The 12,465-nt window shown below is 59.0% G+C and overlaps 1 protein-coding gene across 2 annotated transcripts in view; it reads left to right on the forward strand.

Annotated features, from left to right (window-relative positions):
- The window catches only part of TMEM104 (transmembrane protein 104), a 59,525-nt gene extending 47,731 nt beyond the window's left edge, over positions 1-11,794 (forward strand). Inside the window, exon 10 of one of the 2 annotated variants that reach the window (XM_030296163.2) lies at positions 7,755-11,794. In XM_030296163.2, coding sequence (XP_030152023.1) covers positions 7,755-8,515 — 761 coding nt within the window. In that variant the 3' untranslated portion in view covers positions 8,516-11,794. The remainder of the gene's footprint in view (positions 1-7,754) is intronic. The other variant, XM_030296164.1, reaches the window with a different exon arrangement.
- The last annotated feature ends 671 nt before the right edge of the window (positions 11,795-12,465 follow it).

Consider the following 12,465-nt stretch of genomic DNA (forward strand, 5'->3'; position numbering starts at 1 on the left):
GAGATCAGTATGTCCTGTTTCCTCAGGCGTGAAAGGAGCCCCCACCCAGACCCACAGCCTGTGTTCAGGTGGGAGGGTGACGACCAAGGAAGGATGGACCGGTGCAAGCTGCCCAAATCCAAACATCATTCCTTTGCAGTCTTGGCCCCTGGTGGAGAGAGCATGCACCCAGAGTCCCCACAGGTGACAGAGTGGTGGGGACAGCTTGGCCTTGTTTGGCCTCCTGTGGAGCAAGAGGGAGCCACTTGGTTCACAGAGCAGGTGTGAGCAGCCCAGGTCTGATGCCCCTGCCAGAGACGCCCAGAACAGGGGATGTTCCTGGAAGAGTTATGACTGGCCCAGCAAGGGGGAGCGTCACTAGTATGATCCCAGCCCCTGCTTGTAGCAAAAGGAGAATCATGTGAGAACTGGGGATCGACAGGTTCCTGCCTGCCCAGGACCAGGGTTATCAGGATGGGAGATACGGTTTCTACAATGATAAAAGTGACTTCTGTGTTCCTGAGAGATGTCTTGGGCCAGGCTTTGTTGCACCGTCCTACCCTGTCCCCCATGATTCTGCCATGATCACCTCCATTTATTTTTAATGTTTGTTTATTTTTGAGAGAGAGAGAGAGGGAGACACAGAATTGGAAGCAGGCTCCAGGCCCTGAGCTGTCAGCACAGACGTGGGGGGCTCCAACCCATAAACCATGAGATCATGACCTGAGCTGAAGTCCAGTGCTTAACTGACTGAGCCACCCAGTTGCCCCTAAAATGTTTATTTGTTTTTTGAGAGAGAGAGAGAGAAAAAAAAAGCGTGAGTAGGGGAGGGGCAGAGAGAGAGAGGGAGACACAGGATTCAGAGCAGGCTCCAGGGTCCAAGCTGTCAGCACAGAGCCTGATGCGGGGCTCCAACCCACGAACTGTGAGATCATGACCTGAACCAAAGTAGGAGGCTCAACCGACTGAGCCACCCAGGTGCCCCTGGTCACCTCTGTTTTCAAAGGTGGTAAAATGGAAGCAGTGGGAGGTGACAAGATCACCCAAGATGACACAGTTCAGCGCGGAACCCAGTGTAACTTGAGAAGCTGAGCTTGTTTCGGGGAGGAGCAGCGGCTTCCCTCCCCCACTGGTGGTTTCCAGGGCGTTTGAGCTTCTAGAGGTGAGCTCCACTCACACCCCCAGCCCTGTGGGTCTCAGGAACCTGCAGAACAGAACAGCTCTCCATTCCCAGTTGGTCCTGTTACTTAAGGAACAAATGCCCAGTCACCTGCTCCTGCTTTTAGGGCCCAGAAACTGCTCAGTCTTTCACTGTTCTCAGCGCAGGCTGGTGTTACCCCATCAACTCCTCCCTGCCCTCCTGAGTCTCCGGAGGCCCAGGCCAACCTCTGACCAGCCTAACGAGAGACACATCTGTGCCCCAGCATCCTCCGAGGGCAGCACCGTGGTGAAGGAGGAAGCTGGTGCCAGATCCTCCCCGGATCCAGCTCTGATGATGGGCACAGCACGGCCATTCATTATCATTAGCCCTGGCATGTTGATTCTCTGCTTGGAGAAGAGAGTGCCGTCCTCCTGACAGCTGCCTTGACGGATAGCCTCCGCCTCGCCTGTGTCAGAGCTAGAGCCACTCAGGGAGCTCAGAGCAGCAAGGTATTTGGGACAGCACAGCCTCGGGACTTCTGGGGCCAGGTCCAGAGGTCAGAGACTCGAGGAGCAGCTCTCCAGGAAGCACCCTGCCAAAGCAAGGCAGGATACAGCAGCTGACTGCGGAAGGGCCTGGGTGCCTGTAGCACCACTGTGGGGAGAGTCCTGGGGGAGGGACAGGGAGCTCCTGGGAGAATTCTGCCCTGCCCTCCTCCAGGCAAGGAGAGCCCTGCCCCGTGTTCCCCAATTCCAGTGGTGCCAGGGCAGGTGGTCCAGCTCATGCCAGTGTTACACAGACTCCGGCATTCTGTAAGGAAAGTGGAGCCCTTCCCAGGCCTCACCCACGCTCCAAGAGCAGTGAGGGGGAGCCTCACCATGGCCCAGAGGCTGGGTCTTACCCAGGGATGGGTTTGATGCATGGAGGACAAAGCTGGCTAATGACCTTTCTGATTTCTGCCCCTACCCAGAGCCCCAAGAGAAGTAAACTACAGTTGCTGGTTGGATTCTCAGGAAGTATGCCTCAGAGCCCTGGGTCCCAACCTCAGACCTCTGCTTGTCCCCACCTCTGTCCCAAGAGCAAGTCAGCTCTGGCTCCCGGGAGACCTGGACCCATCTATGGCTTCATACAACCAATGAGGCTCAGGGCGAGGGGCCCAAGAGAGGTTGCAGACTCAGGAGCCGGGGAGCCAGGGGAGGCTGAGCACTGCTTTCGTCTCTCACTCCTCCCCTTGTAAATTGGGACCATCTTTGCCCCTTGGCAGGAGCTCAGAAAGGTGTTGGCCCACCTGTCCTACTCTCTGAAAGGAGACTGGCTGTGAGGCTAGACAGACAGCCGTGAGGCCCCGCAGCTCCTGGCCCGAGCTTATCAGGCTCTTGCTGGCAAAAGAGAGGAGGGGCAGGAGGCTGCCTCTGGAAAGCAGTGTTTCTCTTCGGACCCCTTTGAGAGCCGAGTCAGTGCCTGGGTAAACGTTGTGAGAGGGCACCTGCTTAAGTCGCCAATATCCCTGTGATGGGATGCTTGAGTCACCAACGTCCCTGTGATGGGACACTGACGTTGTCATGCGGGACATTCATGGTATAAATTCACTCTGAACCTGGCCTCCTCAGAAGGGGAAGGGAGGTGTCCTCTCTAAGTCATCTGCCCAGGGCTCCCAAGGACCGGACGTGTGGGAAGGGGGCCAGGCTGCGGCTCAGGGTGAATGGATGTGGTGAGGCCGGCACGGGAACCCCGAGCAGCTGCCAGAATGAGCAGGTGAGAGTAGCCCACCTCCCCTGGCCACGTCAGTGGGAGCCTAGAAACAAACGCTCCCTGGGGCCCTGCCTCTGGCCCCTCTCCACCGCCTGCTGCGAGGGACTGTGACAGCCAGAATCGGGGCCTGGGGCCTGGTCTCCCGCTGTTACCCCGGGTGGTCTTGTGCCCAGGTGCGCTGGACAGGGATCTCATCACCTCCCCTGCAGCTGATGTGGCCGTTAGCCAATTCTTTCTTCTGTTGTAATTTGTCTCTGCAACTCGTACCTGTTGGTTCCTCTGGGCCGTAGGCTCCAGGACAGGGGTGGCATTTACTCCGTGCGCTGTCCCCAGGTGCCCAGAAGAGCGCCGACACACGTGAGCACTCGGAACAGCTTTGTCGAATGGGTGGATGGGTGGGTGGTCCCAGCTGAGCCAGGAGTTACTCAGAACAAGCGCAAGTTTTTCACGTTGGCTGTTCCTTCCACTGTTTAAAGAGAAGGCTCGTGTCCTGTCTCACCACCACGCAGCTGCACCTTCCAAGGCCGACAGCCACTCCTCATGTGACCTGTGTCAGGCCCTCACCTCCTTCCCTGCCACAGAATCCTCCCCGGCAGCTCACTGCCTCTCCTCTCCCCTCAGAGTTTGAGTTCCAGTGCCAGTGCAGGCGGATGTGGATTATGACCCACGTCCGGTCACGTGGGCTCTCCGAGCGTGGCCTGTGAGGGTCAGAGAGAAGCCAAGCCATCCCTGCCCTCTGGGACTGCAGGCCCTGGTCAGCAAGATGTCGGGGAGCTCTCAGCGTTCTGTCCTCTGTCCATCCACACCTCCCACACGGCCTCGGCTGGGTGGGCGCAAGTGTCTGTGGCAGGGGCCGGCCGAGTCTCGGGCGTCAACGTGTGCGCTCAGAACTCTGCTGTCTGTCATGCTTCCTGACAGAGTCTGTCGCTCACAGACTGTCACCCTCATTTCATCTTGATTTATTAACAGGCCTAATGGGTTTGGGGAGCAGCTGTCTCCTAGGGATGGGACCATCAATCTAGGAGATGGCTGTGGAGCTCTGCTCCTCCAGCAGCCTTGGCAGGGAGGAGCCAGGGATGGGGGGGTGTGGTCACAAGGGCAGAGGCCAGATAGCCAGATGGGTGCCTCCAGTCCTGGGCCCCTTGAGATCAGAGCCACCTACACCAGGCTCTCCTGCTTCCTTCCCGCCCCTTCCCTCTCTGTCCCTCCATTACAACATGAAGTCTGGGGCATCACTCGTTTCTTTTGAACTTGCCAACTTGGAGACCAGGCCAGAACATTTGCCCTTCCCTCTCCACTCCTGAGGACGTAGCCCAGCACCTACCCTGTGTCCTCACAGGGATTGGGGTGGGGAGCGCCGAAAGTCCCTGGTGGGACTTTCCCACTTCCCCCGCCTCTTCCTAAGCTTTGCCGGGGCTCGTCCGCCCAGAGCCGGCCCCCACTGTGTTCCAAGCCCAGGCTCTGTTCCTGGGGCGTCTGCTCCGGGGCATCGTGTGCCCTCCCTCCAGAGAGCTTCTCAGCTCTGAGCGGTGTGCTCATCACATGCTGCTCCGATGAATGGCCCTCTTCCCCCTGACTGGAGCCTGCGTGTCCCGAGAGCAGGGTGGGGCCTGGCACCCAGCAGACGCTTGGTCAGGATCCAGGGGGCGAATGAAGCCCCCCCGGCTTTCCCGTGCTGGCAAGTCACATAGCTGTGTGAGCTTCCAACAGAGCAGTGCCGGTGTGGCCGATGGGTGTGGGGCTCACCCAGGGTGGCCCCCAGGTGAGACTGTCCCCTCCAGGGCCTTATCCAGGAGCTAAAGCCCCACAATGTGGCCACTTTTTAATTTTCCCAGAATTGCCTCCCAAGAGCCTCTTGTGTCTTCATTCCTGGATAGGACCCAGCATCTAGCCCCTGGAGGTAGATCTGATTTTTGGAAATAGACTCGAGTAAGGCAGCAAGGTGGGGTGACAGCATGGTGATGCAAACCTAATTATAGCTAGAAGATTATAAGATAAGTTTTCTTATCTCCCACGGCCATGCCTTTGTAACCATCCTGAAAGTTCTAGAAAACGCCCTATGCCGTCATTGACATAAAGACCCAGCCCCCGAGACAGTGACTCCAAACTGTCAGTAGCTGTACTGTCGGGGCGGAGGCTGCCCACGAATTCGTGTGCTTTAAAAACTCCCGTCTCTTGCCTTTGGGGAACCTCCAGAAATATGTGTATTCGCAGGAAGGACAACACCTTCCCGCCGTCAGGGCTGTCCCGACCGCTCACCCTGGAACCAGCAAGCCTGCCTGTCCTACACCTTGCCGGAGATGTAGCATTGAGGACGAAGGGGGGCAGAGAGGCACTACCAGCATCCAGGGCTGGAGGCAGCAGTGACTGGGAGTTGCCAGCCCTCTGCCTCCTCCCCCACCGCGCCCAGGGCTCGGAGCCCGAGCCACAGGGCCAGCTTCTCCACTAGCCTGTTTCCAAGCTAGTCACACCAGGTGGCGAGGTGACACCTGAAATGGTGGTGGCAGAGCAGGTTTTGAATCTTGCCTTACAGCGGCTGACCCCGGGGCATAACCTATGGCCGAACCGCCTGCTGCAGCCTCTTTTTTTTTTTTTTTAATTTTATTTAAATCCAAGTTAGTTAACATAGAGCAGAATAATGATTTCAGGAGGAGAATGTAGTGATTCAGCACTTACATGTAACACCCAGTGCTCATCCCAACAAGTGACCTTAATGCCCGTCTTCCATTTAGCCCATCCCCCACCCAACACCCCTCCAGCAACCCTGTTTGTTCTCTGTATTTAAGAGTCTCCTCCGTTTTGTCCCCCTCCCTGTTTTTCCCTTATTTTTCCTTCCCTTCCCCTGTGTTCGTCTTTTTTGTTTCTTAAATTCCACATATGAGTGAAATCATATTTATCTTTCTCTGACTGACTTCGCTTAGCATAATACACTCTAGTTCCATCCATGTTGTTTCAAACGGCAAGATTTCATTCTTTTTGATCACCGACTAATATTCCACAATGTATACACCACATCTTCTTTATCCATTCACCAGTCGATGAGCATTTGGGTTGCTTCCATAGTTTGGAATAGCTAATCACCAGGCGGCCCCAGGCCCCCACCCCCACCCCAGCCCCAGACTGCCAAGCTCTGTGTTGTAACCCTTTCTGGCACCAGATAGACTCCCTGGCACACAGGGGCCTCCGCCTCCACCCTGCCCCAGCGCACTTCTGTGCTGTGGCTCTTCCACACGGATCTCTGCCCTACACACACCCCTCCTGCACTCACCTCCAGAGATCGGATGAGCCAGGCTGGCAGGGTTCTGGGCTGCCCTGTAGCCCCTCCCCACCCTCCAGAGGGTTAATCCAGAGGCAGTTCTCCAGGCTAAGACCCCACAGGAGGGGCTGGGTCATCATTTTCGCCTTGACCGACCAGAGCACGGAAGGAGGAGGGGCCATGTCTCTGAGCAGCGAGAGTTGTGGGGCACTCAGAGTCAGGAGCGGCCACAGCGGGCTGAAGAGGAAACAAATCATCTTCTTTATTGGCAATTTGCACAGGCCTCTTCCTTCCCCCCCCCCCCCCCCCCCGCCGCCGCCACCCACCCTGGCTGCTGTCCCTGGTGTCAGACATTTCTGATTAAAAGTGATAGATGACGTTTCTGTCCATTGCTCTCCCAAGTGTCATTGTGGGAAGACACTGGTCCGGCTTTCTGAGTCCCAGGAGAAAGGCCACTTCCTTCCAGGGAGCCAGGGAGTGGGATGTGGCCTGAGGGGATGGCAGGGAGGGACCCTGTGCCTGTGATGGGCTGGGGAGGAGAGTTGCATGTCTGGGAACCGGCCTCTTTCAGCCCGCTGTCCCTTTCCCTGCTCTCCCGTGTGGCCCAATGAGAGACATAACTATCCTGGGGAACAGGCTAGAGAGGCCATCAGGTCTGGTCTGAATAGACACATGGGTTAGGGGACACCAGTGGTGCCTGTGTGTGTCGATGGCTAACAGTGAGGGTTCTGGGCAATCTGGATAGCAGATGCAGGAAGCCAGAGACACAGAGGGGCACCAGCCTGATGTAGAAGCGTGTCTGCCTTCGGGAGCTTGCGTACTGGAGCCCCAGCCGATGAGCCCGGCTCCGGGTATAAGACCTTAGGAGGGCTGTTGTAAAAGGCTGCCGGGTGAGGCCAGTCGGGGCCCTGTTTGCTCTGAACAGATGGTCCTAGGCCCCCTTCTGTCCTGTAGGTAACCTGGGTCAGAGGTACTCCCTTGTCCCCTACCGCTGCCACCAGGCCCAGGACCGCAGAGCCGCGTGCCGTTTGCCTCCTGCCTTGACGCCAGCAGCTCAGAGGGCTCAGCTCTTCCCAGCCTTGGTCTTGGTGCCATCTCCCCCCCCACCTCCTGCCTGGTGTAGGCCCCTTGGTGCCCACCTCTGTGCAGAACTACCAGCGCGCTTTCCCACTCCCCACCCCCTCAGATGCAGGTGCCCATGGCCCAGGAGGACTCCCCCTCCCACATTTTCTGTGCCCCTTCCCCACCCCCCCGCCGGGCCCCTACTCCCCATGCATACATTCTCTAAGCCAAGGGAGGGAGTGTGAGCACAAGTTCCGACCTAGGCCTGCTCCAAGAGAAGCCCCCTAAGGGAGCTGGGCAGCGCCTGGGCGGGCGCATGCTGACCGCCCCGCGCAGCCCCCTCTCATGCCCAGGCCCCCCAAGAGATCCATTCCCTTATTCTCTGGGGAGGGGTAGCGTGGTCTGCAGCCACGGCTGACCTGCCCCACGACGTGGTCATCAGGGTCACGTGAACTCCGGGATTCCCCTGGCGCTCTGGTCCCTGGGCAGGTGCCACCGAACCGACTACTCCCCAGGGAAGGGCCGGTTCCCGCTCAGCTGGCTGACTGCCCTCTTGTTTTTCAGCTTTTGCCATCATGATCGTGCTGGCCCTGGTCCGCATCGGGAACGGGCACAGAGAGGGGCACCCGCCCCTGGCTGACTTCTCCGGGATCCGGAACCTGTTTGGGGTGTGCGTCTACTCCTTCATGTGCCAGCACTCGCTGCCATCCCTTGTCACACCGGTGTCCTCCAAGCGCCACCTCACACGCCTGGTCTTCCTGGACTACGTGCTGATCCTCGCCTTCTACGGCCTTCTCTGCTTCACCGCCATCTTCTGCTTCCGCGGCGACAGCCTCATGGACATGTACACCCTCAACTTCGCGCGCTGCGATGTCGTGAGCCTGGCTGCCGTGCGCTTCTTCCTGGGCCTTTTCCCTGTCTTCACCATCAGCACCAACTTCCCCATCATCGCCGTGACCCTCCGCAACAACTGGAAAACACTTTTCCACCGTGACGGGGGCACGTACCCCTGGGTGGTGGACCGCGTGGTGTTCCCCACCATCACCCTGCTGCCCCCGGTGCTGGTGGCCTTCTGCACCCACGACCTGGAGTCCCTGGTGGGCATCACGGGGGCCTACGCAGGCACGGGCATCCAGTACGTCATCCCCGCCTTCCTGGTGTACCACAGCCGCAAGGACACCCAGCTGGCCCTGGGCTACGGGACCATCAACAAGCACAGGTCCCCTTTCCGCCACGCCTTCTGGGTGGGCTTTGTGCTGCTCTGGGCTTTCTCCTGCTTCTTCTTCGTCACTGCCAACATCGTCCTCAGTGAGACCAAGGTCTGAGGGCAAAATGTGTCCGGTGACGAGAGAGGCGGGGGCTCCACTCTGGCCCCATCACTCACCTTCCCGCCTGCAGAGCCAAGAGCTAGTTCCTTCCCAGGGTTGCATGAGGCAGGCGAGGCCAGACTTGTGGAGGGCACCCTCCACGTCTCCTGCTAGGGGTCTTCTCTCCACCCAGGATCCCACGCAGTCCACGCCTCGCTTCGCTCGTCAGGGCAGCCTGTCCCAGGCCCCCCTGCCTGGGGCTGCCGCTGGCCAGCCTAGCCGCACAACCTGGGCACACAGCGTCCCAGTTCCAGGACCGGTTACTGCTTTACTTGCCGGGGGCGGGCTCCTCCCACCGCACAGTAGGGACGCAGTGCTGGCCCTCCCGTTATTTATACCAGAGGCCACATCCCGTCCTCCTCCGTCCTGCCCCTCCTGCATCCTCGTCTGGGAAGACTCCACTCGTAGCTGCTGCCTTTTTGGGGCAAATCCCAGGCCCTAACTCTCCTCCCCACCAGGACTGCCAGTGACAGGCAGGTCCCACCTTCCCCTCAGGCCTGGAGTGGCCAGGTGCCACTCCACTCCCCAGAGAAAGCCTGGCCAGCCCCGATGACAACAGGAAGTGCTGATAGGCACCCGGGTCCCTTGACTGTGGCTCTGAGGGCCCTTGCTGTGGGTGCCAGCACCTGGCTGAGCTCCTGAACCAGGGGTGACTCAGGAGCATCAGGCAGGAGCAGTCCTTCCTCAGGGCACAGCCGCCTGGCAGCCAGTTTAAAGCCCAGAGCCTGTGACCCCTCAAAGGGATTCTCTGCTCTCCTGACTGCCCCACTGGGGCCCTCAGGGTCTCCTGCAGTACAGGGGGGCGGTGCATAAGGACCACTAAAGGGAGCTACCCCCACCCACCATCACGGTGGCTCAGGGGCACCCTGGGCATGTAGCGGTGAGCAGGCTGTGCCTCCCACCCTGTCAGAGGTCAGGTCTGCGAAGCAAGAGCAGGCTTGGCTGTCCCTGCTCCCACTCCAGCACTAAATGTGGCTCACGTGGCTCCCTTTTGAGCCAGGCTCTGGGTGCTCTGCTCATACTCTCTGTGACCTTTGGGTGCTGTGGAGTGAGATGGGGCATCAGCCACCGTTCTCACGGAAGGAGGGGTGGCTTCCTGGCCACCTCACCAGCTCTTCCGTGGTCCCCTCCCTGTCACAGGCATGCATGCACCTGCTGGGCCAGCCCTTCTCGGAAACACAGGTGACTAGCAAACTCTGCATTTTCAATGTGCCTTCCGCTTCAGGACCTGGGGGTCCTTCCTGACCCTCCCTGGTGTGCCCCCAACCCTGGGCCTGGCCCCACCTGTCCTGGAGCCCAAAGCAGCTTGACCTGGAGCTGCCTCTCTGGGGTGGGGTCTCAAGCCCCTACCCCATCCCCCTTTTGATTTTAGTGCCTTGCTCAGCTCTCGTTAGGGGATCTCCGCAGCCTTCCCTGCATGGCGCAGTGTTCGTACCTTGGACGGAGCGACACCACCGGGTGTCCTGGGGCCCTTGGTGGTCTCCGAAGGAGAGGGAGAAGGACCTGGGGAGTCCACAGGCAGTGCTATCCCCGCCCCAGCCCCTGGCTGCCCCAGCCTGTGAGAACCCCTGGTCGTGATTGGCCATGGTCTGCTTTCTCACTGCTGCCACACATCTCGCAGCCGGTCCCCAAACGTTGTGATTTTCCATCCATGTGGAAAATAGACGACCCTTCCCCATGTACCATTGTGGCTTCTTCCCAGGAGGCCCCACCCCCGGTGGGCAGAGCCGGGAGGGCCCCTGGGTGATGGGCACCCATGGCTTGGGCTGATCTGCAGCTGCCCAGCTGTTTGCTGAAAACTCAAAACATCGGTCCTTACCCTTCTCCATTTACACTCCCTCTTGCTTAAGGACAAAGCAAATTAAATCATCCTGCTGCCCCAGGCTCCAAACCAAATTTTGGACGCAAATTTATTAGCATCATAAAGCCCAGGTTGATTAATGTGGCAATCTGGAGCCACACAGCAGTGCAGTCTGGTGGCTGCATTCCCCTACTCCAAGCTGGGCAGCCCCAGGCCCGGAGGGACGGAATCAGCCCTAGCTGGCCACATCCCTGACGGTAACCCAGGGCGCTCACCACTGCCACTGTCTGGGATCCTTTACAGCTCCGTGTTCACCTGCTGGAGGTCAGATGGGGTCGTCTTCCTCTCTACTGCTGATAGCCAGGAGGCTTAGGGCAAGGGGGAGAAGGCCCAACAGCCAGACAGAACCCCGATGATGCTTGTTCACCACGTGCGTCAGGCACACTTGGCTGCAAGTGCTTACGTCAGTGTGGTGAGGGGGGCGAGCTGGCTCCTGATTTCCATTTTACAGATGGGCCCCCGAGGTCACTGGTGGGGAGGGCAGAAAAGGATGCCGGCCCAGCCTGACCTGGGTACAGATGTCTCCGTGGAGGAGGACATAAACCCGCCAGCCTCCACCTAACGCCTTTCACCCGCACTGCCCCGGACTGACCCCGAGGCCAGGCCAGGCCAAGGTGGGAGACCGTGTTCCCTCATGCCATTTTGCCAGGGGCTCCTGCCTGTTCCCTCACCTGAGGCCAGCGAGGCGGCTGCGGGCTTATAGATGGGGCAGATGGCAGGTGACAGGCTGGGAGGCACTGCTGAGTGGTGGAAGGTGGGCAGCGGGCACCTTGCCAGGCCCTTAGCTACACAGCTGTTCTCACCACACGGGGCCGGGAGCAGCCTCGGCAATAGAAACTAGAGTCAGAGTGGTGGGGGGGGATGGGGGCCGCTCCCCACCTCATGAGAAACCAGTCCTGGGGGAGGGGCCTGGCACAGGGCCATGTGACTGAGGGCAGGTGTAAGGCCGAGACCACGCCTGTCTCAGGGTCGGATTCCTGGGCAGGGCTGACACCCAGTTGGCTCTGCTAAGGGCCGCTGAAAAGCTGGGTCTCCTGAAACAGATCCAGGACTGCGGGAGAGGTTCTCAGTCCCTCCTCCCCAGGGCTGGGGCTCACGGTGGTGTCAGTTGGAGAAAAGGAGAAGTGATAGCTTCTCAGTGCCTGGCATGTGCCAGGCACAGTGCTGGGTGCTCTCTGCGTGGACCTTGGCATAATCTGGGGATTAAGACCATGGACCAAGAAGGCAGAAGTGCCCCATGCAGGCAGCGAGCCTCCTACTCTTCCTCGTCATTTGTAGCACGGGGACAATAGTACCTGCGCCACTGACCGGTTGTGGGAACTTAAGTAGTGAGCTCAGTGCCTGGCGCAGAAGTGCTCAATAAAGCTACTCTGTACTGATGTCTGGCTCCCTTGTCACTGCCAGCCATAACCACACTCGTAGCCACAGGCCCCAGACTCACTGAAGACCCCGGTTTGGGTCCGCAGGCACCTGGTTGGTTTCATAGCCGCCTGACGAATTGTAGCAACTGCCTGCTACGATTCAGAAACAAGAAACTGGTCTGAATGCTTCAGGGTCCGGAGGGCTTTGGGAAAGAAAGTGGTCTCTGGCTCCAGGGAGCCTAAGGACACTTTCAAAGAGCCAAACCCAGGCCCTGCTGGAGACTTCTGGAGCTGGGACTAAAGCCCAGGTATCCTGACCAAGGCCATCATACCCACCTCCTGCTAAGCTCTTTGCTCCCTTCCCGCTCACGGGCCCCAGGAGAGAGGTGGTGTGGACGACGAGCCTCTCAGTAAAGCCTGGCGAGGAGACAGCCGTGCAGCAGCAGAGAGATAGGAGTTCCTCCTACTGAGACAGGTGACCGAGGGCCCCCTCTTGTTTCCCACCAAACAAAGAAGCCAGCATCTGGGAGCCTGGTGTCTGGGTGGACTCAGCTCGCTCTCTGCTACACAGTCGGGCCTTTGTTTATGATGATTAATCATCTATGGCCTTGCGACACAGCTCCCTCCTCCCCCCGCCAGGCTTTCTGCCCTCTTCTCGATAGTGCAGGTCCCTTGAGGCTGGGGAG

This window comes from Lynx canadensis, chromosome E1 (assembly GCF_007474595.2).
Source record: "Lynx canadensis isolate LIC74 chromosome E1, mLynCan4.pri.v2, whole genome shotgun sequence".
NCBI classification, from domain to species: Eukaryota; Metazoa; Chordata; class Mammalia; order Carnivora; family Felidae; genus Lynx; species Lynx canadensis.